The 27,829-nt window shown below is 37.6% G+C and overlaps 1 protein-coding gene across 2 annotated transcripts; it reads left to right on the top strand.

Annotated features, from left to right (window-relative positions):
* Positions 1–27,829, top strand: SECISBP2L (SECIS binding protein 2 like). 2 transcript variants are annotated; one of them, XM_077785905.1, is made up of 18 exons: positions 1–195; positions 9,281–9,459; positions 10,020–10,344; positions 10,466–10,598; positions 10,983–11,212; positions 11,294–11,318; positions 12,054–12,169; positions 13,932–14,063; positions 14,480–14,563; positions 15,361–15,528; positions 15,681–15,822; positions 17,430–17,599; positions 18,687–18,819; positions 19,796–19,958; positions 20,638–20,858; positions 21,515–21,669; positions 22,124–22,343; positions 23,311–27,829. In XM_077785905.1, exons 1-18 carry the CDS (start codon positions 178–180, stop codon positions 23,982–23,984), a joined length of 3,288 nt encoding a protein of 1,095 aa, XP_077642031.1. In that variant the 5' UTR covers positions 1–177; the 3' UTR covers positions 23,985–27,829. The 2 variants fall into 2 exon arrangements, with proteins under 2 accessions (XP_077642031.1, XP_021393186.2); XM_021537511.3 differs by having other exon boundaries at positions 10,463–10,598.

The raw sequence follows: 27,829 nt of genomic DNA, 5'->3' as shown, positions 1-27,829 counted from the left end.
CGCCGCCCGTCCCGCCCCGCCGTGGCGTAGCCTGTCCCGGTTCCCGTGATAACCGCGAGCGGGGCCGGCGCCGCTCCGGGCGTGTGCGGAGCGCGGCGGGGGAAGCAGCGCCATGGGGGAGGCGGCCCGGGCCCTCCGCCGCCCTCATTAGAGCCGCCGCCCGGCGCAGCTGGAGCCATGGACAAAGCGGACAAGGTACGAAGGGACCGCGAGCAGCCGCGGCGGGAGGGGCCGCGGTGAGGGCGGGGAGCGGAGCGGGCCCGGCCCGGCCGTGTCAGCCCCGGCAGGGCCGGCGGCGGCGGCCGAGCGGCGGCAGCGCCCGGCGGGGCGCGGCCTGCGGGGCGGGGCGGCGGGACCGGCCGTGAGGGGCGGCGGGACCGGCCCGGCGCAGAGCGGCCTCGGGAGGCGCAGGAGGCCGGTCTCCGCGCTGGAAGCGGAGCTCGCTGTGTGTCCGCCGCCGCCGGCTCCTTCCCGGCGGGAGGCGTCGGGCCGCGCCCGGCCCGGCTGTCCGGGGGAGCCGGGAGCGGCTCCCCTGGGAATGCCAAGGGAATTCAGAACTCGGGTGTGTTCTTCGCCCCCCTGTTCCTTCAGGCTTTGTTTCAAGCTTAGGGAAGTATTGCAATGAGTGACATTTACTTTAAGCCTGCCTGGTCATTAGTAGAGACTTGGTTTCTTGGGAAGGACACAGGTTTCTTTGAGAACTTAGCAACACAATCGAGGTATCGCTCTTGTGGAAATCCTGTAAATGTCACGGTTGGGTTTTCAGTGACAGGACATAGCTGATGGTCTCCTCCTAGCTGAGTGGGTGTAGCTCACCAATTCTACAGGTCGCTATATTTTTTTCTTCCATATTAAACTTGGCTTTGTGAGGTAATCGGTTTGCATTATTCTTACGAGCTCTTATTACTGTAGGTATGAAGAAACAGCAGCAAGGACTTAAGAATTTGTATGATTTGTTACATATGTGCAATAAAACATTTCATCATCAGGAGGTAGTTCTAAAAGATGTATCTGACATGAATGATGTCATCTGTTAGAGCCTGATACTACTTCTAAGCTTCTGTTTCACCAGATTGTGTTGAAAAATGGTGATTTACAGTTATTTGTTTCCTATTTTTCAGCTTTGGCGTCTCCAGGGATTCTAATAGTAGGGTTAAGGAACAAAATAACACAGGTTCCTGTAGCAAAGTAGATAATGACTAATTACGTACTCAGTAAAGACTCACTGCTTTAAATTCTGTACATATATCTAAGGAAGTTTGTGAACAGTGTGTCTTATTACTGTATGTCTCCCATTGTGGCTTTCTGGTGGGATAACGATTTTAATTTTTTTTACTGCTTTTTATTTGCTTTCATGTAGAAAACCTGATCTTATTCTGTAAAATTTGCATTAGTCTAATCTGTAGTACTTTTTGCTTTAAAATCTTGGATTTTGGTGTGGTGGGGTTCCCCCCCCCCCCCCCCCCCTTGTTGTATCTGCAGTTAATACTGCAGTACACTTGTGAAATATTCATTCCTTGTTGCTTGAGTTCTTCAGTACTGGAGGTTCACACATGTGTCCTTATCAAACCACTCTCTTTTCATCTGTCAAATAGTTCATGGAAACAGAAAGTTGTTATGTTATTTACAGTATAAAGTGTTGACTCTGAGTGATTGTCCTAACTAAGTGCAGTATTTCAACTTGAATGTGTAGTTAAGCTCTGAAGCAGGAATTATCTTGTTTATTATGTTTGCAGCATATCAGGTCCTGTTGGTTCCTTATGCCCTAGTAAGGCTTCTAGTCAGACAAATAATTAATACCTGTTGAGTTTCTAAAATGATTCAACAATCTTGTTGCTTTTGTCCATTCATTATACAGTAGCATCTTGATGTGAGACTCCTAGATGCTTTGGGTTTGTAGCTTTTGTGCTGTAAGAATTGAATGTAATAATTTGTTACCAGTGTAAGTGTTTGGTAAGGTTGCATCAGTTTTGGGAGTCATTTCATTTTTTATTTGGGCTCCTTTCTGTTCCTGTACTGAATGATATCTGAAAAATGAATATTAAAGCCTACAAATGTGTGTTTAGCAGTGCTCATTCTCTCCTTCCTTTCCCTCAGAATGCTCTCTCAGGCACAGTATAGTAACTGTATGTGCTTATAGGAGTAACTACTTTAAATTGGAGTATGAACAGCTAGGGCTGTTGTGCTGTGTTAATGTGGTATTTCAAGAGTAAAGGAAGATCACAAATGATGGTTAAACAGAATTTTGTGGCATTGGCTTAGTGAATCAGTATGAGATTTGTTGCAAGATCATTTGGACACCTAATTGATAAAAAAGATGTTGATTTTGGATTGCCTTTAAGGTTTCTGTTACCTAATTTCTGGTATGACTTGTTATAATATGCTCAGTGATATTTTGGCAGCTGACATAGATGAAAAGGGAGTAAACCTGTTTAAATACAATTATTTTGTGATAGGAATAGTTGCCATTTTTGTAGTGGGTGTGTAAGTCTACTTCTGTCTACACTGGAACAAAATTTTCCCATTAAAAAATATATGGGTTTCAGCAGTTATTTTCCTACAAGAGAGAAAATTCAGCAGATGATGTTCTTTCTGTTTAAGCAGAATATGACAGAAAACTAAAGAGAAACAACTTCCCCTTTCAAAGGTACTGCTGTGCTTTGATTTTTCTCAGTCTTACGGTTTTGTGATTAAGACAGTTGGTTCCTTTAGTACAGTTGAGAAATCAGGTGAAGTTGCGAAATCAGTGACCTGTGTTTTGTTTTAGTATTGCTTAAAGACAGCCTGTTCTGCTTCCCTCTCCTATGTGTGACCACTCAACAGGTGGCTTGATACTATGATTATCATAGAAGTGGATCTAGATCAATGTTTTGTGCTCTTTTGTCCTGTCCAGTTTCCTTCAGTGTTTCTTACCTATGGCAGATTTTTCAACTGAGGAAAACTGGACACCATCTGCTTTCCTGTACATTGCTTTCTTTCGAACCTTGAAAGTGCAGAACAGTGTTGGATTTTGTGAGTTTTGTGTTATCTTACTTTAGAATATGTTCTTTGGTGAATTTAAATGTTATTGATGCAATTCCATGAATATCTTAACAGTTTGAGCAAAAAATTATTTATCATTTACTAGTTTGTGGAGATCAGGAAACTGATTTGCATAAATAGGTTGGATGAATCCTTTTAGTACACTGTCTACAAAGCACTCAAATAATACTACTTCATTTGGATACCATGAGTTTAGAAGTTTGTACTGTTAAATGCTGTAAAGTAGATAAGTGAAGAGGATCCTTTTGGTAACATTTTTTTTGTCTTTGGACAAGCTTTATGGGAGTGTTAAATTCCCCACCCCTCCCCCCCTCTTTTTTCTTAGAATATTCTGGCTTTGAGTTTAAACATGCCAGCTTGTCGTGTTGTGTCACTTGCTTGCTTTCTATATATAGGTAAAAATGTTAAATATTAAGCTTTTTTATGTTCTGAACATGATACTTAATGCTGTGAAAGGGAAGAGAATTATGCACAATTCTCTTTCTATGAGCTGAGGGAAAAGGGAAAGAGTCACTTCATAGTGTATTTGCTTTAAGTGCTGTGTTGAAATGACTATGTTAAATGTAAATAGGGAAGATTAAATTTTGTGCTTTGTTAAATGGCTTGCTGCTGGTGTTTCCAGTCGGACTGCATATTTACCATTCCCGAGGTATCTGCCACTTAGAAGCAGCTAATTATAGAAACAATGACTTCCATATTTGTAAAGTTTATCTTAAAATAGATGAACTGTGACTTGCCTTACTACTAACACGGCATTTAAATGATGAAATCCAGAATTCAGAAACAGGATTGTTTTTCTTAAAAAAAACTCAAAAGTTTGAGCTATGTTTTTATTTTACTTTGGGATGAGGCTTCTTGTATCCAGACTTTGAGACAGTAGAACAGCTGATTTTATTATAGCTCTCTGAGATGTGGCATCTGTGTCTATTTTCTCACCCTGTAAATGGTGAGATTGATATCTAAGCGCTCTCCTCTGAGAGCAGGATGACAGAGATCCTGTTTAATGGAAAATGCTGAATGATATTAGGCTACAATGAACAAAAACTTTTCTAAGATTAAATGTACAGTGCTATAACTATAGGACAAAGTTTACCAGTCTGTTCCTGCTTGTGTCATCTTCTGTCTTTGCAGCTGTTGATGACTACAGTAGCTTTTATATATGAAACAAAGGAGCTCTTCAGTATATGTGCTGTCTTGAAAGACTTGTAATTGTTGGACTGAAATATGTAATGAGCTACTGCAAAATGTTTTGTAAATTGAAACTAGGGTTATCTACAAAAGAGGCTTCTGTCTAAATCTTGGTTTATTTTGAAGGGGTGTGTATCCATTAATAGGCAGCTGATTGAAAACCTGATGTTTCAACATTACTTAAATTTATATTTAGAATTGAGTTTGGTTATCAAAGGTTGATTTCAATAAAGCTTTGTTTGGTTTTGTGATGTGGAAGGTTGAACAAACATGAAAACATTTAAGTCAAAAATAAGTTTGGTCTTGCAGTATTTTCAGTGTTTGCTTTTAGATGGCGTGATCAAACCACGTAGTATTTTGTATTAAGGTCTGACCTTGCATTTACTGATGGCAATGGCAAAGCACTAATTTGTTCAGAGGATGCAGACTAGAATAAATCTCAATACTGTGAGAGCAATTAAAGCATAAGCTTGTATCACAAGTGCTCTGTTGTAAGGATTAGGGAAAGTGTAGCAGCCTTCTCCCAAATCTTTTTGTGTTTGACAGATCTTTCTTGTCTGTGGTTACAAACCAATGGCATGATCAGTCCTGTTTGTACTGTTCGTGTGCACTTGGCACTCCACTTGTACTGTGTGGGTGAAATCTCTGAGGAATTGTGTTCACATATATTTGCATGCACTTTGTTTTATTCATTTTCTTGTTTGCTTCTGAAACAAAAAGGAGTTTGTCTTGTATTCTAGAGTTGACTTCATTCGTTATTGGTTGCATTTTCCACTGAGTCTTAAACATGTCAGTATTTTAAAAACCAAACCCACCATCAAACTGCTTCTTTGGCATTGTTGTTTCTATAGCCCACCAAAGGAGCCTTTCCTGTTAGAATAAATTACAAGTTTCAGTAGGAGATATCTTCTGTTTGTCCAGTGCAATGAAAAATTAGCGTCACCTTTACTTGATACTAAATTGATCAATAGGTTTGGGTTTTTTTTGTTTCAGTTTTTCTCCTTACACTGTGAAGGAAGAAGACCATTTATCAAAAACAGGAGGTACTTTGCTGGCTGTCTTCACCAACATTTCCTCCTAGCTGAGAAATCTGTGGTCCTAAAAAGATCTACTAAGATAACTTTGGACAAATTACTTAGCATTGCTTTTTTGTTTCCCTCACTTGTTCAGTGAAACCACTGGCCATCTGTGAAGTGTGCTGAGATGTCTGGAGAATCACCTGGAGAGTTAATTCTGTTGATGTTTTCGTTTCGTTAGTATTCTGACCTTAGTACATTTGTTTCCCCTTTTTGCTTTAAGTTTGCTAAGATTACTGACCTCATCTGAAGACAGCCTGTGTAACACAGAACTCTTAGAGCATTTTACCAGTCTTTCAAAAATACTTCAAGGAAGCAATATGTTGAAGTTAATTTAGTTTAGTTGGTAATACACTTGAGCTGCCTTTTGTTTTCTACCCCAAAGTGAAAATGGGGCCTTGTTGTCTAATGAAATGTTTAAGATATGTGAAAATTGGATGTATTATGCTTGCAGAATGATTTCAAAACACCTGTACTGAGGTTTGTAAGTTTTCAATTGCTGTTTTGATGAGTTGGCATATATATGTGTGTGTGCATTACAGAACAAAATGCAAAATCTGAAAACAGAAGTTTGCCCTAAATCCTTTGCCAAAACAAGTTTATTGAAAGGATTAAAAAAACCCAACTGCCATAAACCAACCAAACCTGTAGGTGCAGACTAAACTGTGCAAGAGAAGTGTTTAAGGTATAATGCATGTAAGAGGTATGTGAAATACAGTTTTGATTCCTTTAAATAACAGACACTCCCCAAGTTCTGTAAGCAAAAAAAGGATTTAACTTTCAAATGTACCCATATGTGTTTATGATTACAAGATATACTGTGTTTTATTTTATCATTACAGGTAGGCTAAACTTGTTTTGAGCTGTACAGAAAATTACAATTAAATATATCAGGTAATTGCTCTGTCATAGCAATAGTAATCATAACCTGTATAATGGACTGGACAACAGGAAAGGAAGAATTAAAGTCATCTTTCTAGTCTGGGCATCTCTGAATTGTTTGAACCTGATAAAACCGAGCAGAATAATGTGAATTATTTTCCTAAAATAATGAAATCACGTTAAGAGTGTTGAGTCTTGTGGAAGTTTTTAATAATTTAAAACAAACAAACAAAAACCCCAGCATACCTTTTTTTGTTGGACAGATTTAAATAAGTCAAATTTTATCCAATCCACCTTGGATGTACAAGTAAGGTAGGGATTATCTTTGAGAGTTGACCAGAAATATTTTGCTATGGCAACCTTGCAGATGGGAATCGCTCGCTTCCTGCTTGGATCAGTTACAGCTCTGTTTCTAATATCTAATGTGAAAGAGTGTTCTCTCACAATCCTAATAATGAGTGAGGATATAGTACAATATCAGAAAAATCATTGTCATGAGACCATTCTGCAAGAGACTTGTCAATGAAGAATGATTTTTGTATTTTCACATAAATCTCCCAAATAAGGGAAAGAGCAGACAGCCACATAGGCGAGATCCTTAAAACAGGAAAGCTGGTCCCAATATGAATGACAAATAGAATGTTTTTACTATTTTCTGAGCCAGTACTAGTTTATTTTTAGTGTCTTGGCTAAAGTTCACTTGGCATGTTGGTAGGATAGTGACCAGCAGGTTAGGAATAGTTGTTTGACAGTCTTCAGTGTTTCCTTAGGAATACCACATTTGTAAAACACTCATCCTAGTTTTACTCCTGCATGTTCCATGGATGAAGCACCCTTGGTGCATTCCTTTAATATTCTGATTGCTCAGTTGGTTAGAGCAGGGTGCTGATGACACTGAGGTTGTGGGTTCAATGGCCATATGGACCACTCATTAAAGAGCTTGGCTCAATGACTCTTGTGGGTTTCTTCCTATTCAGAATAATCTCTGATCTAGTTTTGTAGGCCAGCCCATCAGTGAATCTATTCTTAAGCAAGTATTTTTGCCTCACAGTCTTGAAATAGCATAGAAAAAACCATCTTGGCTTTCAGGGAGGGATTTCAGTGTTAGTATTTCTGGTACTTATTATGTGTTCAGTGTACATAAACAGTTTTAAAATAAAAATTATGAGAAGTTTTTCTCTTGTGTTGAGGAGAATGCCTTGCAGCTTTGCAGAGGGGTAGGCGAGTCACGAGGCAGCTGAGGGATGTGCTCAAGGCCAGAGAGGAAGCTCTGGGTATAGCTGGGTTTGATTTGTGTTGCACAAGTTCGATGCTGCTGCTGCAGCTGCCCCACAGCTTTTCCTCCAAACGGAACTTCAGGAACTGGAAGAGTTACTGTAGAAGAAAAGAATGCTCACCCTCATGATAAAGAAATGCATTTAATTGATACGAAGGTAATTGTTCTGCTGTAATGCAGACCTTGTTTTACAGCAGGAGATATACTTCTGTGTCTGTGCTTATAGAGTCAGACTGTCCTGCATTGGAACAGAGCTTAAAAATTGTTTGGTTCCAAACCCCTGCCATGGGCAGGGACACCTTCTGTGACATGAGATCGCTCAAAGTCCCATCCAAGCTGGCCTTGAACAGTTCTAGGGATAGTACATCCTTTCATATATTATATTCCATATATATATATATTTCCATGTTATAGCCATAAGCATTTTCAGAACAGTCACTAAAATATACTTTCCTGCCAAGAACACTGTGTCTTGTCAGTTTGAAAGACATACTTTTTTCATTGGGATAACTGTATTTTCAAAAAATCTTTTGAACGTGCCCTTCCCACCTCTTCCACTCCCATGCTGCTAAAACAACATGAGATCTTATTTAAGTAGAAGTTTTGGGAACTTGAGATTCAGATATTGGGTGGGAAGGCTGTCTCAGGATGGACTGTGGATGTGACAAAGAGCAAAGCCATGGAGTGAGAAGTGTGTAGTAGATGTGGGACTACTTGCTGTGCTACTTCCAGAGCTCCCATTTAACTGTTTCAGCTCATGTGGATGTTCTGGAGGTATTAATGAGGTTAGAAGACTGTCTTCAGTAAACATTTAGGATTTCATTTTTCTGCTATAAGAGCATTTACTTTTATAGGTTATATGTTACCTTTGAGGTTATTTTGTAGGCATATGGAAGGAAAAATGTCTGGAGTTCTTGTCCGCTTTAGAATAAATCTTCTGAGTATTTGACACTCCATGAGATAGTAATCAGAGACACGTGTAGTTAGGCTGAGATATTTGTACAAAATAAAGATTATTTTAATCTGAATGCAAGTTATAGTGGAATATAGAATTTAAAGGTTCTTTGGTTCTGCAGTTGTGTTATTGAATACAGCATTTTTTGTTGTTTGAGTGTAAGATGCAGCTATGTTGTACAAAACCAAAGATGTGAGCAAAACTGTCTTAAACTAAGCATACCTTCAGGATTGAGGGATATGCTTTTCTTCGAAAGCACAGTTTAAACTTATTTCTAAACCTTCTTCATGATGACATTTAGTCATAATCTTAACACTTTAAAATATGTTCAAGTTGAGCAGATAGCATGTGTGGGGAGGGTTCTTCTGTGGTGCATCATCTCTTAAACTATGGTTTAGTGCTGAAAAGTCTTTTTTATAATTGCCTAGAAACATGGTCAGTTTTGTAGAGCAGGCCAGGCATTACTACATCTTCCATATGTTGGTTTCACTTCTGAAAGCCTACACAACTGTGCTCCACATACAGTGCTAATTTGGTTTCGTTCTGTGCTCCGACTCATATAGCTTCTGCAAGATCTGGGCTTCAGTCCCTTTTAAATTAATTAGTGTTTGCATTGCAGTTGTAAAGGTTAAAACAAATGCTAAGTGTTGGTGATCTGTATTACACCCTGCACTGATTGGAAGGATGCAATAAGCACTTGCCAACTGTTTTCCACCTCTCTTGGTTTACTGCAGAAATCCTGTAGCCTTGTCATCCGTTTGCCTGCTGTTCATGGTACTTTGCGTACAACTTCATGAATCTAAATTTTCCTGAGCAATTTATGATTGTAATTAATGAAGACATTCTTTCTTTTCTCTTAAGAATGTCAAGCTGTCAGCTGAAGTAGAACCATTTATTCCTCAGAAGAAGGGTCCAGAAACACTAATGATCCCAATGGCACTTCCTAATGACAGTGGAGGAATTAATGGCATGGAACCAACTCCAATCCCTAGCTACCTGATCACTTGCTATCCATTTGTACAGGAAAATCAATCCAACAGGTAATAAGTGGTTGTGATTTTCATGGAAGATGATCTGTTTTTAAATGCGTTTAAACTTGTAGGTTTGAGAGTGAATCAGTGATTGTGGAGTGTATATTAAGGTTTTTGTTCATATTTAACCCTTCATATATGAGGAGGAAGTTTCTCTGTCTTTTACCTATTTTCTTCCCTTTGCTTTTCTCCTATCATATTCTTTGTTGCCTTTTTTTTTCCTGGATATGAAGGTCTGGTACAAATCCATCCCAAAGTCACCTGCTGTGCTCTTGGATCATTTAGGGCAGTCAGGAGGTTTTTTGTCTGAATCTCTGAATGAAGCAAAGCTTTGGGTGTCCAGCTTGGGTCCTGCCATGGTTAAACACAACATGGTGCCATTTAGCTGATTCAGTATTCCATGTAGCTGTACCCAGTTTTCTTACATAACTAGTGAAGAATATGTTGAGTTTAGGAACTTCTTATAACAGAGCTGTTATTTTTGAAAGGGTGATCAAGACATGAGTTTGCTTTGAGAGGTGGAAGACTTACTGAGCAGTTTTCTTTCCTTTTGTGTTTTTTTTTAATAGACAGTTTCCATTATATAACAATGACATCAGATGGCAACAGCCCAGCCCAAACCCTGCAGGACCATACCTTGCTTATCCTATAATATCTGCACAGCCACCTGTTTCTACAGAATATACTTACTATCAGCTGATGCCAGCACCATGTGCTCAGGTCATGGGTTTCTATCATCCTTTCCCTACGCCCTATCCTGCACCCTTTCAAACAGCAAATGCTGTAAGTACAGTTACTACAGAATGCACTGAGCGTCCCAGCCCGTCAGGCCAGGTCTTCCCATTGTCCACTCAGCGGAGCAGAAGCAGTAACAGAGGAGCAGTCATTCAAAAAGTAAGTCTGCTTTTAAATAGGGTAAGTAGAACTGTATAAAGAGAATGTCTTTACACAGGAAACACATATCTCATGTTTTATCAACTTTTTTTGTGTGTGGGGCAATCTTTGAAAGCAGCAGCAGCAGCTACAGATGCACATAAAAAGTAAACGTCCTCCTGTGAAAAATGTCGCCACTCAGAAGGAGACCAGTTCATCAGGTCCTGAGAACAGATCAAAGATTGTTTTGTTGGTTGATGCATCACAGCAAACAGGTAATTTGTTTAAGTTCTGGGTGTATGAAATAACTAGAACTACACGTCAGTTGTCATCTTTTCTAAAAGAGGGTGGACCTGATTTAGATGTAGCTTTTAAGAGAAGTCTTTGCAGCTCAAAAGGATAATGAAGAAAAGGTGCTGATGGTTGCAGATACCTTCTCAGTATGTCACCTTATAATGTTGCAGTGACACGATACTCTTGCAGAGTACCAACTCTTGAAGGAGTTTGTTATCAATAACAGTTGGACCTGGACATAATTTAAATTCAATGCTGGTTTAGTGCAAAGACTGTCTTTTTGTATTTGTTTTTATGATGTGTAACTTTTTCATGTCTCTTATCAATTCCTGCACAAGTAATTTTATTTTTATTGTTTCTTGAAGACTTTCCTTCAGATATAGCCAATAAATCACTTTCTGAGAGCACCTCCACGATGCTTTGGAAGTCAAAAGGCAGGCGCAGGAGAACGTCTCACCCTGCTGCAGAGTCCTCCAGTGAACAGGGTGCAAGTGAGGCAGACATTGACAGTGACAGTGGCTATTGTAGTCCTAAGCATGGCAATAACCAGGCTGCAGCTATGGCTTCAAGAAATACAGATTCATGTGCAATGAATGTATGTAAACATAACTGAGTAACTTTATTTGTAGCCTACAGACTAATGAAAATTACTAAATTGTTTTTTTTTTCTTTTCAGGTTGTGGAACCATCAATAAATACAAGTAAGCATTGCCTTGACTGGTAAGCTGTTTAAATAATTTGGCAGGGTTTGCATTTGTGTTTTTGCTTTACATACCTCTTCATCTACTTCAGCATGCTGCTCTAACTGATCAGATACTTCTGAGGATCTATCTTTACTGTGATTTCCAACCATCTCCACTAAGACACCTGTTACTTGCTGAATGAACAAGTATATAGCTATCACTAAGGATTTAACAGCTGTCTATCTTTAATAGGTTAAAAAAAAACTCCAGTGGAAGCATTCAGACAAAGCTGTGCTCCTGTTTAGTTTGTCCTCAGGCTTACTTACCCTTTTGGGCTGTAGTTCATACCTGGGTAGTAACAGAGTCAGGGAGTTCTCATTCTCTATTTCAGAAGCACTGATACTTTTTAGAAGCTTTATATGTACCATGGACAAATAGTTTGTTTTGTGTGGTAGTAGTAGGTAATGCCAGGGACTACTATTTATGACTGAACAGAAATTGGGAGGGATGTGAACGTGAGATTACTTTCTCACTGCTTTGTGTTGATCAATTTTTGGCAGCTTGAATGTTCCATAAAGGTAACTGCCAACATCTGAGAATAGCTATCAAAGTAAGTGTTGTCACAGGAGAATTAGGCTTTCTCCAGGAACTTTATTTGTATCTCAATTGTGTTCCTGGCTCTGCTGCATGTGAATCATTATGATATGTTCTGGATGCTAATTCTGTTTTTCATAGATGGTAATTCTCTTTCAGCTGGTATAGGTTGGACTAATGTAAATTCCCAGGCAACTCAAAAAAAACCTTGGATTGAAAAAACTCTGACCTTTTCTAGAGGCGGAAGACAAGCTGAGCAAAGAAATAATCCACAGGTATGCTGCCAGTGGTTCTCAATTTAAGTATTTGGGCCTTCTTATAATATGGGAAAATAAGGAATTTGGGGGGAATTATAAAATTAACATACAAAAACTATTTAATTAAACAGTATAGAAAGTGAACCTTAAAGTCTAGTTGCACATTTGCTCATTTGCACATTTCTAACTGGTATGTTTTGCGAGCTAGCTCTATATCATATATATGTATAATTTAATGTCCTTGACAGTTCTTTGCCTATAGCCCGTGCTTTATTTGTATCTACCTAGGAAGAACATTACATATATAAAGTAACCTGTGAAATGACGATAGTGTGGGTGTAGAAAAATTAGTTCAGTTTTTGACCCATTCACACTTCAGAAGAAAAAAAAATTCTCAAACTTTCTAAAGAAAGATTTGGATGTGGTGAACTAGAATCCTATGTTCTCACTCCTGTTGTCTTCAAAACTTTCTAAAATTTACATTGGCAAACCATTTTTTAAAGATTTTTATTATGTCTTAATGGCTTAAAATTATTTTATGCTAAAGCTTTTGAATATCCTGTGAAACTTCTTTCAGTTGGGACAGAATTTCTGTTATTATGTGAGGAGAAGGTGGCCTTCCTAATTTTGAGAGATTTTTTTTGGGGCAGATGATCCAGAGGGGTGCAAAGAAACCTGAAACATTTGCCTTTGTTTAAACATAGGTTTTGCTCGAACTGTTATTGCACACAAGAAATACGAGCTCCATGTGGGAGCCTTGGATAAACGTGCCTGTTGTGCAAACATATGTGAGCCAGCTTGGCCTGTTTAGGTTTTTAGATGGAATTGTTAAATTGTTTTGAATCTTCCTGTTTGGTAACTGTGGGTTTATTATAGAAAGAAGCTTGTGGATCTGTGTATCTGGCAGTGTAGCAGTTCTGAATCTTTTTATAACCTGCTGTCAAATCAGAGGCTTTAGAAGCCACTATTGTTAGTTATGGCATTGGGAGAGCAGGAAGAACTAGACTTTCTTTCATCCAGTCATAGTTTAGACTCTAAATCTGGCAGTTATTTTAGATACTTGAAAACAAAGCTGGCTTAAAAAGTTTTAAATTAGGTTGCCTCAGCCAAATTCACTGTACCTCAAGGCAGAATTGTCCTAGAAATTATTTTCTGTTGAAACTAAATTGGTATGAGATCTGTAGGAAATTTTCTTGAGAAATAGGTTAAGTATAAATGTGAAATTCAAGTCATACACTGGTTTTTGCCAAACACTTGCACATGGGTTTCCACCAATCTGTCACATAATAAACAGAAGAATGCTTATACCACTATGCTGCTGTCTCTGGTCTTTAGAGAATTGTGTGCATGGGCATTGTGTTGAAAAGGCAGTAACTGCATGCAGAATTATTATGCAGTGGGAGAAAGTTCTTTGGAGTGATCATGGTTACAGACAGTTCCTCAGGGTTCATGGCTGTTAGTCACCGGCAGCTCCTGAATTTCTTCATATTTGGCCAAAAAAAACCTTTTAAAGTTACAAACTTAAAGATTTATTATATTAAGGGGGAGGAATAATCTGGTACTGTCTACAGAATTTTTGTGCAGGCTTTAAAGAAAAAGACAACCCAAAAAACCCACCAGAAAGCCCCCACAAAAAAAAATTCACAACACCAAAGCACAGTTTACTCTGAAAACTGTACCTAGTTGATAATTAGCAGAGATGATAAAGCTTTATGTGCATGCACATGCATAGCTTGAAAAATTGAAATTACAAAATGCCAGTCACATTTGTGTTTCTCAGTCTGGTTTCAGATGCAGAGACCACAGTACATCTTCAGAAAGAATGCAGAGTTTGCAGAAACGACATGAAAAACCTTTAGCTACGAGCCAGGCGAACAGAGCAGAACAGAGTCCTGAACCTCTGTATTTTGAGGTACTGTTGTATGAAAACTCTTTCCTTGCATCGTGTACAGAAAGAGACTTGTATTTGGGTGTTGTGGAAGGTGCAGCAATTTAGAACACTGTGGTTGACAAATCAAATAAGCAGCCTTCAATTAACTTTTTCTGTTCACTTACGAATAGAAATTGGTATGTTTGCTGGTTTATCCCCTCTAATTGTAATAGGATTTATTTTGGTGTAAAAAAGAATTTTTTTCTTTAAAAAGTACTATTTGGATACAGAAATGCTTTCTTAATTTTTCATTATTTTCTGTTAGTGTCACAAGAGTCCTTCTAGCTTATGTGGGATATAGGAAATCATTCTGGTTTTTTTACCTTAAGCAGTTTCAGTCAATGCTTCTCATGTGACTTTGGTTCCATTCTTTTATTTTTAATTTCTGTATTGTTTAGGATGAAGATGAGTTTCCAGAGCTAAATAGTGACAATGGCAGCAGCAAAAGTAGTAGCATCCAGCAGAAGATTTCACCCAAAGTAGTACGTAATTATTTTCTTTTGCAAACTATTGTCTTTTGAGACTATTCAGTTTGTGTAATTTTTTTATGAATCTCTGCTACAAGACTTACATTGCAGTAATTGTAATTATCTTGGGGTATTTCTGTTACTGGCCTTGGAGGCTAAAGATGCCAGTTAAAATAATTGGTGCAGGGAACCCATCTTAAAAAAACCCAAAACTTCAGGATTTTTCTTTTGTAATGAGATTGTAAGATATATGTTGCAGACATTTAGTATCACAGACTGTCCCAGGTTGGGACTGCTGCATCATGATGCTTTCAAGGCATCTCTTAAGACTGTTAAATCTGCAAATATGTAGTAATGGTACCAGTTTTTCAAAATAATTAGTGTAGTTTCTTTAATTTCGAACTGCATCTGTTTTAAGGCTGTGGGAGCAGTTGTTGGAAAGGTGCTTCTTTTAGTATGTGATCTACTTAAATATATTGTTGTAGAACTATGCCTATACACTGCTTAATCTATTTGGCTGCTCTCCAGGAAAGTCAAGTCCTGTGTGAAATCTTGGAGGGGGAAATTCTTTATTTAGTAATCAGATTGGAAAACCTTCTGAAGACATCATTTGAGCTGAATAGAATAGCTTACCCATACAAAAATGGAATATAAAGAAGTTGTATTAACTTGCATCATCTAGCTGTAGTTAATTAGGATGTCATGCTGGTAATCAAAACCTTGGGTGATTTGATTTCTGAAATGCCCCATATTTGGTGGTCTGTAGAGAAAGGTCTTTTAATTGTGTTTTTGTGTATTGTTTAAAATTCTAGCTGGATGACTTACCAGAGAATTCTCCAATCAATATAGTCCAAACTCCAATTCCAATTACAACCTCTGTACCAAAGCGTGCAAAAAGTCAGAAGAAGAAGGCCTTGGCTGCAGCACTTGCAACAGCTCAAGAGTATTCAGAGATAAGCATGGAACAGAAAAAACTTCAAGTGTGTAGCACCCTGCCCACCCCTCAGCACTTGGTCAAGAGGATGATTAGTTACCTGTTGCTCCTCTTGCTCTCTAATAGCAGTAATTCTTTGTAAAGAGTGTTGCAGGCACCATTTCTTTGTATTTATTGTATGTGATGTTTCTCTTGTAGGAAGCTTTATCAAAAGCAGCTGGAAAGAAGAGCAAGACCCCTGTCCAGTTAGATTTGGGTGACATGTTAGCAGCTCTTGAAAAGCAGCAGCAAGCAATGAAAGCTCGTCAGATCACCAACACCAGGCCTCTCTCATACACAGGTATTTCTGATGTGCCTGACAATGCCTGAATACATTTTGTGCCAACATGAATGTGATTGATCTGAGCATCTTAAATGTTTCTCTTTCTGTCAAGTTTTAGCTTTTGAATATATGTGTGATAAAAACCTGGAAATATTATTTTTAATATATTTCTCAATAAATTACCTGTGTTGTCATCCTCTAAGCTGCAGTACACAGTGGTGAAAATCCATCTAGAACTGAGGCCAAATGTCTTTTAAAAAGACCTTCAATTCAAAACTCAGTTTGTGTCCTGAGAGTAATTCAGTGATTAAATGAATATGTGAAAGGAACATCTCTACTAAAGATGTTATAAAATACTCTTTGAAAGAGGGGATATCTTTGACTGTGATATGGAGGGATATGTCACTAGGATATTCTTCCCATTTCTGCTCTTTATAGTTCAAGGTCTCCTGACCCAAGGCTTACTCAAATCAAATTTGTTTGTTAAACTGTCCATTATTTCTACCTTATGCTTTTACCATCCACAATGTCCAGTGGCAATAATTGTAACCTTACTACATCCTGTGTGGAGAAACTTTTCTTTCTGCTGTTATTTTGGGATGGAGGTTAGTATTGGGTTCTTTTGTGCTCTAACTCAAAGTTTTGTTAGCTTTCACAGCCTTCTTATTACAAAGATTGGGCAGTAATTCCCTTCTTTCCTCTTCTGATTCTTAGGTGTCTGTCAGGTCTCTGAAGAGTCCTAGTCTATTTAATTATTTAATTCTGGAAGTATCTTTTCTGAGAATCCATCTTTCTTTTTCTGTACCTTTGTGTAGTTCTGCTGTATCCTTTTAAAAATAAGATCAGGCATAGAGAGATTAGATTATAGTTCTATCATTAATGTATACAATGGCTTAATTATGGTTTTTTGCTATGTCTGTATCAACACAACATTAAATTAGCTTTTTTAGTACTTGCTGCCAAATACAGAATTGACATTTTTGTAATTACTTATTATAACCCTGCCAATCTGATTCCTAAGCTCTTGTATGTAGCCTGGAGTCCATCATTATGCACATAGTTACCATTTTCTTTCTGGTGTGCTGGTTCCTTTACCTGCTTTGAATTTCAGCAGTGTTCAAACATCAATTCAAGTTGGCAAGGTTATATCAAACAAAGCTCTGCAAAGAACTGTTGGCATTTCCATTGGACACAGCACTTGTTTTATTCTTTCTGGCAAAAGATCCACTTAACTACATGCTGCACTCTCTCATCTGTTTTGTCCTGTCAACTATTCAAGTCTTTAACAACTGAAAATCAATGCTTGTATAAATATTTGCAACTTACCTTGCCATAATCATCTAACTAATAAAGCTACATGTAGTCACTTGAGAGAAACCCCATACTATTTATTAAAATAATTCCTGGAATCCACAGTTTCCTAAAACATGAGGCTAAGTTGAAGAAAGCGTAAAACCATCTGGAAGCAACAATATCTGATGATGTAATTTTCCTGTCATTATGAACTGCTTTTTTTCCAAGGAAGGAAAATCTACTTAGAGAATTCATCAGTGGAAATTCTGAAAACAGTGCTGAAATAAAGCTGACATGTCTTTTGTTGAAACTAATATCTATCTTGTATTTAGTTGGCAGTGCTGCTCCCTTTCATACCAAAGAATCTGCCAGCAGAAAGTCCATAACAAAGGGACAGCCCTCTATGGGTTGCCTTAATCCTTTGGATTCAACTGCCCCAAAAGTGAAAAGAGGAAAAGAGAGAGAGATTGCAAAGCTGAAACGCCCTACAGCACTTAAAAAGGTAAACGTGCCAACCTTGGAGTGTTTTGACCCACACTCATACTTGAAAAATACCATTAAAAAAACCCTGTTACTTTCTGAGTTGAGGATTGGTTGTCATGAACACAGGGCAAAGGAATTAGGAGCTTCTGCCTCCAGTTCTGCTAAACTGATGCCCTCTCCTTTGGATCTAGACATGTAACATAACTTTTATATCGGAATAATCAGTTGAAATTAATAAAAATGCATCTTGATACAGGTTGCCAAGGGTGTTTTCTTTTTTTAACTGCAGGCACTAGAACACATGGAAAAGCTTCCATAGTTTTTTCATGTGGCTGATTCTGAGTCTGTAGAGCAATTTAGTATGCTAACCTTAGTTTTCTTATTCCTTTTTATAGAGATGGGTAAAGAACTTGAAGCAAACCCACAATTTTTGAGTAAGCTTAGAAATAATTAATTGCTTGTTTATATCTATGTTCTTGCAGTCATAAATTAGGTATGTGCAGAAGGAATCGAGTATATATATGGAGATCAGAAGGTAAAATATAAAAAAGTGAGCCCTAAAAATGCAGGTGTTTTTCTGACTTGCCTGTGATCAGAGTTAGAGGAATTCACCTGTTCAGAAAATTTTCTAAACTCTGTCGTCAAGGCTTTTATGTTGTTGCTATTAAAAATTATAGTAATACCAGTATATCCATGGCTACTTGCCTTTGCACTTCCTTTTATAGAAAGGGTTGTCTTTATTGAGGTGCTTCATAAAGATGACTAATATGCCTGCATAAGGTATTCTTTTACAGGCATGGGGATGAGGAATGGGTAATAAGTGAATGTTATGTATCAGAAAGGAAGCTGTGAAAGTACTTAAACTATTAAAAGTACTATTTATGTAGAAGTGTGTGAGTATTGAGTATACCATCTATAAAATGCTGCAGTGAAATACTCTTTGTGATCAAAGAAGAAACAAATTATTTCTAGGGTTTCTATCCTGGCATGAGCAGGAAGGTTCAAAACAGCTCACTTAACTTTGTGTTATGTTCAGTGAAAGGGATGTTTTTCTTTACAGGTATATCTAATTTTCAGATGCTGACAGCTGTTGGTTTTGTTTCTAGATTATTTTGAAAGAGAGAGAAGAGAAGAAAGGCCGTTTATCAACTGACCACAGCCTTCTGGGTTCTGATGAACAGAAAGAGGCTCATTTAAACTTGACTGCTGACCAGTCTCAGGAGCTGGCCTCTCAGGAAGGTTGGTCTCTGTCTCTAGATGCCCATCACTCCCCCTCAGCTATACTAATCTACTTACTTTCATATTTTCTTTCTCTTCTTATAGCATCTTAAAAGATGTTATCTTTTAGCTTTTTTTGACTTCATGAAATATTAGCAATTGAAACGGTCTTCTGAAATGCCTTGTCTGTCCCTCAGTTGTGGAAGGCTCAGAACGCTGTGGGTTCTTAGTACATGATCTCCATACAGCATTTTAATTATCTCAAGTAGATGTTCCCACCACATGTCAGAGTTACAGTATTTTTGATAAGCAAGAACAGTGACTCTTGTCAACCATGCTCTGTTGATCACAGTACTTTTTAATGATGAACATACTGAAATCCAGATACAGAAGTTGCAAACTGTAAATAGGGTTTTCCAGTTTGCTGAATGTGTCAGCTGCAATGTCTGGATTGTCAATTTGCAGCAGCAGCCCTGAGCAACTGAGAAACTCCAGAGAATTTTCAATGTCTTCAACATGTTTGGGGCAGTGGGAATGGGGGAAGGAGGTGTCTGTCAGCATTCTGCATGTACTGCTTCATAATTTTTTCTTCTGAATGACCTGTCTGACTAGAGTGGGAAAATCCTAGACATTCTAGGAATAAGTTAGTTTAGTATTTTATATATATAAATAGTAAGGAATTATTGGAAGGAGTAATAACATTTAAACATATGTTTTCTTCTCTTTTATTAATTTCCCAAAGTAAGCTCAAGATATTTTTCATGCATATTCAAATACTGCTTATTTATCCAGTCCATGCTGAGTGGTGGGTGTGTGTTCAGCTTGTTTTCTCCCCTTTCCCTTCCCCTCCAGAAGGGGAGGGAAGAATAATGCTTATTGTTTTCAAAATGGAATTTGGACAAAATAAGCGAGTGATAACACAAGCAGTGTAGTTCTGTTTCTTTCACATAAAAAAAAATGTATTTTTATTTTGTAATGTTTAAAAATTGCCTTTCAGAAACTGGTCTGAGTATGCCTAGTGATACTTCACTTTCTCCAGCAAGTCAGAATTCTCCATACTGCATGACCCCAGTGTCACAGGGTTCACCTGCTAGTTCTGGAATAGGCAGTCCAATGGCATCTTCTGCAATAACCAAAATTCACAGCAAGAGATTCAGAGAGTAAGAGTTTTGCTTTATTAATATAAATTCAAGGCTTGTACTTCAGTCACCCTTGTGTTTCAAGTGTGGGTAGATTTAGTAGACTTAAGAGCTTAATGAATGTAAGGTTCTCTTTCAGAAATAGAAGGTTCTGCAAGTATTTTCTTTTTTTCCCCTAAATGGATTGCTTGTGTTTGCACACAAATGTGTGTATATATGAACAAACACTCACTTGAGACTTTTTCATTGACACAGGAAATAAGCAAGGTGGGAGTATTCTCTGAAAAATATTTTTTGAAGGAAAGCTATGTATGCTTTGGGTGGGAAAGGAAGGAATACTTAGGAATGCTTAAAATACTGTAATAGTACTTTTTTTATTAACGTATCTTTGTAATGTTCTAAATTAAGAATAAAATTGCTTGAAGCACTTATTGCAGTATTTTTTCGTATTTTAATATTATTTTTGATTGGCTTCTTGAAGTAAGGGATATTACTACAAATACAAATGTTTTATGGCTGTGTTTTTAACTTACAGTTTGCAGTCTGATTTCTAAATCCTTTTAATGACTTTAGTAAAAGTTAACTGTTCTGAGGAGGTGAAATTACTTTTATTTGCAAAAAGGCTGGGTGACACATTGGTTATGCTAGTGTTTGTGAAGGAGCAATGCTGACACTTGTCAATGTTGTTTTGAATTGACAGATACTGTAACCAAGTTCTAAGTAAAGAAATAGATGAGTGCGTGACTCTGCTATTGCAAGAGCTCGTCAGCTTCCAGGAACGGATTTACCAGAAGGATCCCACGAGAGCTAAAGCAAGGAGAAGACTCGTTATGGGGTTACGTGAGGTTACGAAGCACATGAAACTAAACAAGATCAAGTGTGTAATCATATCCCCCAACTGTGAAAAAATTCAGTCAAAAGGTAAAAATGATAAAAACAAGTGGTGCTTGGCTCTTTGCAGTTTTCTTGTGCTGATTAAATGTGTTAATTGGCAAGGTTAGAAGCATTTGTTATTATGCATGATATAACATCCCAGACTCCAACTGGGTAATTGCCATTCCACATTTATTCTCTTTTTGCTCCATTCTGGAAGAAACTCTTTCATGAGGGTGAAAAGCTTAACAAAAAATAGATACTGTAGAATTGAAATTTACTCAGCATGTTTCTTAATTCTGTGTTAAATACACTTTGCAGAGAATCCTGAGCTCTGGGTGCTTTTTAGGAAGATTCCTTAAAAGGAATGTGAATTGTTTGTTAGTCAACAAAGGCATTTTGCCGCAACCAGAAGTATAAACAGAGGCTTCCCAAGATAGGAGAATAGCAAATCTCTGCTTAAGAAAAGGCCTGTGAAACTCTGGTTTGTGTGCAGGGCTAATAGAGAACACAGAATATCACCTTCCTCTGTACTTATTCACTACCCTTGAAATGTATTGTGTTATCCTCTGGGACATAGGAGCTGCTGATGTGTGTATTGAAGTTTTACTGGGTAATTGCAGTTAAACTGGATTAGAGAGTTGTATCATGCTATGTGATGACTTCAAGTGACTAGATATCTATTTAAAATTGCTTTCTTCAAGGTGGACTAGATGAGGCTCTGTATAATGTAATAGCCATGGCACGGGAACAAGAAATTCCATTTGTCTTTGCTCTTGGCCGCAAGGCTCTTGGTCGCTGCGTGAACAAGCTGGTTCCTGTTAGTGTTGTGGGTATCTTCAACTACTCGGGTGCTGAGGTGAGCAATTCCAATCACATAAGTGGCTGGAGTAAACAATTATGTAGTAAAGAATTGATTTGGCACCTTTGATAGTAGCCCTGACCTCATCTATATTATGGTGTCTTTTCTTTGAAATTCAGTTTTATGGTACTCAGAGAGTGTGCTAAAACACTTTGGTTACAACATCTCATTGTAGATTTTAAACAGACTTAAACTGTAATCTGAAGTTCTCTGGAAAGCTTAAGAATGTAAGAAAAAGAGTATCCTAAAATATGTCCATCTCCTCAAAGTTGCATAAACCAGGAGTGGTGTTTTTATTATTTAATAGAGAGAAGAACTAATTCTTTTGTAAACTTGAGGTATTGGTGCTAATTGTGAGGCCCATATGTTATATACCTTGGACTGAGAGGAGTAATGTAAAGTGAAAACTGTTACTAAGAATTACTGCTGATAAAACTGCCTTTGTACTTAGGATCTGTTTAATAAGTTGGTATCCCTAACTGAAGAGGCCAGGAAAGCCTACAGGGACATGGTGGCTGCAATGGAACAGGAACAGGCAGAAGAAGCCTTGAAGAATGTTAAGAAGACCCCACATCACATGGGTCATTCTCGCAACCCTTCTGCAGCAAGTGCTATCTCATTCTGTAGTGTTATTTCTGAACCCATATCTGAGGTCAATGAGAAAGAATATGGTAAGTAGCTTAAAGCTTACCTTTTTAAATAGAAGCTGGGGTTTTCCAAATGCTGTTTGTTGTGAAATGTAGCTAAAGATGCAATCCTTCTTCCTAGTTTACAGTATTCTACTATATCCAGGGGTAAGAAAAGATCAGTCTTCAGTTAATGTAATAATTTTTTTCTCTGAACTATATAGGAAATAATAATTTCTAATCCTCAGAAGTGTTATAGGTATCTAACATCAGTGGAAGTGGCTTTTCCAGCTTTATTGAACTGTTTTTAAAATGATAGCACAGAATTGATCCTATGACTGAGGAAGAACTGATGACAGCAGGAACTAAAATATGAGGTCTCTGAGGATAGGACATTTTTAATGTAGGTTACATTTTTAAAGTTGAGATGGCAGAGAGTGATTCTTCTGTGAGCAAAGGCAAGTTCATTTATGCAGTTGCTTAAGCCCAGATGAAAAGGAATATAAAAATGGAGACTACTTGTTAGAAGTCGAAAGCCTTTTTTTTTTTTTTTTTTCTTCTTGTTTGAGAGTGAATTAAAGAGAATGCTGTCTTTTTAGTGAATACTTTTGTGGTATCTTAAATTCATTTCAGGAGTTAAATATTCTATAAGAAATCTTTAAATGAATGATTAAGATGGTGGCAGTTTTCTTCTTTTAATTTATACTTGAGAGTAACCTCTTTGACTACTCTTAGTGCTACATTTGGTGTTTACACAGGAAACAAAGTGGCACTAACTTTCAGCTTTGTAATGTCTGCTTTAGGGTACCATAAAAACCCAAAGTTATTCACAGCTCTTTGTTGCCTCTCCTCTTCCTTTCTTTCTCTTTTTGGAGTAGAAATTTTTATAGAAAGCATAGAATAATATTATTAGCTCATTTTGCTGTTTAGGCTGTTATTGCATGTGCAGGAGAAATATTTTTATATAGAAGGAACTGATGTTTCGTACTTAAACTTATTTCAAAATTTGTAGAAACAAACTGGAGAAATATGGTGGAAACATCTGATGGATTAGAGACCTCTGAAAATGAGAGAGAATCTGTGTGCAAAGCTGCAGTACCAGAAAAAGCTGGTAATGGCCAAATGGAAAAAACCACTCTTAATAAACAACAACCTCTGGTTACAACTGGCACTACCTCAGCAACAAATCATGGAAAATCCACCCCAGGTGACAAAGATGAGGTGAAACCAGATGACAATCTGGAATGGGCCTCACAGCAGAGTACAGAAACAGGATCCCTGGATGGCAGCTGCCGAGATCTTTTGAATTCCTCCATGACCAGTACCACCAGTACTCTTGTGCCAGGAATGCTGGAAGAAGAGGAGGAAGAGGAAGATGACGATGATGAGGATTATGCCCATGAACCAATTTCTGTAGAAGTTCAGCTTAATAGCAGAATTGAATCTTGGGTTTCAGAAACCCAGAGAACTATGGAGACGCTGCAGCTTGGGAAGACCCTCAGTGGTGCTGAAGAAGACAATGCTGAACAAAGTGAAGAGGAAGAAATGGAGACCTCGGAGCAGGCTGATCCCATCACTGATGGGGAGGAATGGACAAATGATAAGCACGCAAGTAGCACTCAACATAAACCCACCATCTGCAGTTCTTTGAATAAAGAACACACAGATTCCATCTATATGCCGTAAAAATAAGCAGGAACTCAGGAACTTTGTAGAAACTATATTAAAACTAACTGTTGTAAAGGTTGCAGCCATTATTCCATATGCTTCATCTCAACATTTTGCACTGTTAAACATTTAATACTTGTATTTAATTCACAACAATATTTTTGTAGCTGTCTGTTACTTTTTTGATTTAAAAACTATCTTAGCTCTTAATCAGTATTGATTTCCCACATTAGAAACTGTGTGGAAAAGTTGTCAGTAAGCCTTCATTTGATGTTTTGTAAAAGGAAACATCTTGCAACTGACCAGTTTTAAGAAAAATTCTTTCAAGTTGTGACTCTTAAGCTTATTTTCAAACAGGTAACCTCCATTAACACTGACAAATTACCAACAATTCATGTTGGTGATATGGTGTTATACTAGGCCTGTCAGTGTATTTGGCCATGACTTTCTAATTCTATCTAGAAATAAAAGGAAAATTGTGATTGTGTTTCATGAAAAGCTAGAAAAAGCCATTTGCAATCTTAATGAGAATGAAGTAGTAGAAAAAATGTGTGTGATTCTTATGCTAAGATAGATGCAGCTTCTTAGTTGATCTTGGTGAATGCATCATTAAAAAGCTGCTGATAGTTGAAATGGTTACAATAAGCTCTAATAACTTTGATTCCAGAAAAACTTTAAACTAGAGGGATGTAATTAATATTTTGCAGGTTTTCTTTACAAGGTAGAAATACTGCATTAAAAAAAAAACAGGAAAGAAAACAAAAATTCCCCATTCTCTCTGCATTTGCTGTCTGCCAAACCACACTAAGTGACTCATTAACCATAATCCCTATTCAGGGCTTTTAGTAAACTGATGGCTTCCTCTCTCTTCTGTCACTTACCTCAGGAATGCTGTTTTGCATTTTGTATTCTGCATAACACTGCAAAAAGCAAGAATAATCCTTTAACAGCAAGTGTGAATGATGTGGTGGCTATCTCTGCATTCACCTGCATGCTGTGATCCTTGCCAGGATGTATCTTAAGAACTACTGGTGAAAGCATGACCTCTTTATTTCTTCTTGCAGTTGTAACAGCTTTAGGTACCTCTGGACAGAGAAGAAAGTAGTTATTCCAGGAAATGAGGAAGTGCCCTGTAGTTTGGGGAAGTATTTCAGTGGTGCAGAGGTAAAAGAAACAGAAATATGCCCTCCTTGAAACATACCTGTTGCTAGAGAATTGTTCCATGTTATCTTCTGAATACTGAAGTGAAGTGCATTAACTGGTGATGAATTTGTTTTAGTCTGAGGATGGAGTGTGTGTCTAAACCTTGCACGTCAGGAGTCTGTTTTCTGTCTTTGGTATTGGCAAGGGATATACTGAAACTGCCAGCAGCAGGAGCCTCACCACAGGGGTAGCCAAAGAGTAACTCGAGTGAATACTTTCATTGCAAACATGTTTCTTTTCATTTCACTTCATTTTTCTTGATCACTTGTATCAAAATGCATGAAAAGCCTCTGGGTAGGCTGAAAACCACAGGAAACTGAAATTAGCTGAGTTGGGTGTTCAGTCCACACTTAGGAACATGGGACCAATGTTTATAGCAGTAGTGATTATGGTGTTTTAAGTTGCACTGGGAAAATAAGACTCCAGGTTTAGAAGTCACCTAGCCCTGGGTTTTTGGATGTTAATGAGAATAATAGAAACTGTGTATTATGTAAATAACGCTTTGATAGCTATAGGCATAGCAAATGTATGTAGATAAGCAGTGTAGAGAGCTGCTATGACAACTGGCTGTTCTGTCACGTTCTTAGTTCCTTAGTGTAATCTTCCTAGGTGTTAGAACAGGCGTTTCATAGGAAAACAAGGACTAAGGAATGATGCCTCTTGAATGTTAAACCTTTTACTGTCCCTATGGCAGATTTTTACTGTCTGTATGTTTTACGAGTTTTTGCTTTAGGACATGACAGGTGTTTGAACTGCTGACAGGCAAAACTTGCCCTTGGATGTGTAAGCACATCTCGGCACAAGTGAGATCAGTGCATACACTGAGGGCAAAACTTTGCCAGAACACCAAAAAACAAAGGTGTTTGTAGTTTCTCCTTTAGCTTTTTCAGTGCCAGTGATTCAAATGACTTTTGATCTTGAAGTATTAACATCAGAGGCACATCTTTTTATATGTCTTTCTGAACTTGGACTGTCATTTTAAAATTTTCTGACATTTATATCGGAAAAGTCTTGTAATATTCAGCCCGCTATTTAACTGCAATTTTGCTACAAGTTTAATAGAGTTCTTGAAAGTGATACAGCACTTATAATTATCTCTCAATTTGCCAGCAAATAAGGAACTAGTTTCTTTTTAAAATGTGGCAGATCGCCCTTAGGGGAGCAAACTGAAACTGAGTAAAGAAAACTGGGTTTAGTGCTTCCTTTTTGATAAGCTGGGAATAAGCAATAACTGTAAGAATGGAATTGCAATTGCTTTGGGAGTGATCCATTTGCATTGGAAATTAGGGAGGTTCCTTGCCACTTCAAGCACTTAAGGAGAATATCTCACTGTGGTAATTTTGGTTCTATTATCAGCAGAATTTAAGAAGAAAGCATACAAATGTTCTACAATACCATGTTTTTTTTAAAAAGTAGTTGAATTTCTATTTCAGTGTAAAAGTGTGCAGTTTATACAGGTTGTTACTGTCCCCATGAAAAGATGTTTCTGTAGTTATAGGTGTATAGCTATTTTTGTTGTGAAAATTATTATTCGGGAAACAAATCTACTTTTCTTAAGGCATTGTTTATAGAAATTATTTCACCACTTACTTTATCTGGTAAAATCAAAAATAATGTATCTGTGGTAGGGGTAGGGAATCTTTAAAACTGATAGAGGTGGCTATGTATACAACCTATTTATATACTCTTAAGTATCTCTGTCAATAATAAAACATGGATTACAAATCTGTAAAAGGGAAAAATTCTGAAGAACTTCTGTCCTTAGATGGACCAAGTAGCAATGTCTGATTAAGGGCCAAGGCCCTGATCCTGCTCACGCATACTTTGGAGTGTTAGTGCCACTGGCTTAAATTGGTGGCCTGTTTATCTGCTTAAATTGTGTGCAGGTTGGTGTAGGATTGGAGCTAAACAGTGACAGAGACTATTGACCTGTGTTTTAAAAATTTATTATAGAAAATGTTCAGTAATGCACTTGTTGGTGTTCTTCTGGTAAAGCTAAGAGGTGTCTTTATGGGTGGGTGGGAGCTTACACAATGTGGTTCTGTCCAGTTCTTTAACACAAGCTTAAATTTTAATAATGTTACTTTAAATATGTATGTAAAAAAGTATTATTGTTTGAAAAGCTGCTGTTGCTGAAACTGTCATTAGTATTTCTTGTGAAGTTGTGCCAACTAATGAAACTGTTCAGTTGATTTCAGTGTCAGCCATTTAAAAATTAGATATGGCAATTTGTTAACAGAACAAAACCCAGCAGAAGCAAGCCATAGAAACCAGGAATGTAGGGTTCACCCTGCCACACACAAGGAAACACGAGAATGTCTAACCCAAAACTTCTCACCAATGACTGGTAATGCTGAAAGTAGAAACCCAGTTGGCACAGCCCACGTTCTAAATGTTCATCAGTAGTTCATATAATTTACTTTTTAAATAGATTCTAATAAGAAAAGCTGTTTAATGTCTTAAAATTTATGGTAATATTTAGGTTAAAGTAGTATAAAAACCATTATAAAATACAATATGAAGGGGTTTGTTCCATTTCTTTTTTGCTGTATGAAGGATAACTGTTCTGTCTACCGTACTTTTTGGAGTAATAACAGCTTTTTTGCACTATGTAAATACTAGTGGGGATTCTTCCATAACTAATAAAAATGATTGTAGAA

The sequence above is a fragment of the Lonchura striata genome, chromosome 11, assembly GCF_046129695.1.
Source record: "Lonchura striata isolate bLonStr1 chromosome 11, bLonStr1.mat, whole genome shotgun sequence".
NCBI classification, from domain to species: domain Eukaryota; kingdom Metazoa; phylum Chordata; class Aves; order Passeriformes; family Estrildidae; genus Lonchura; species Lonchura striata.
The sequence above is the reverse complement of the archived record's forward strand: the minus strand, read 5'-3'. Positions and strand labels throughout refer to the sequence as shown.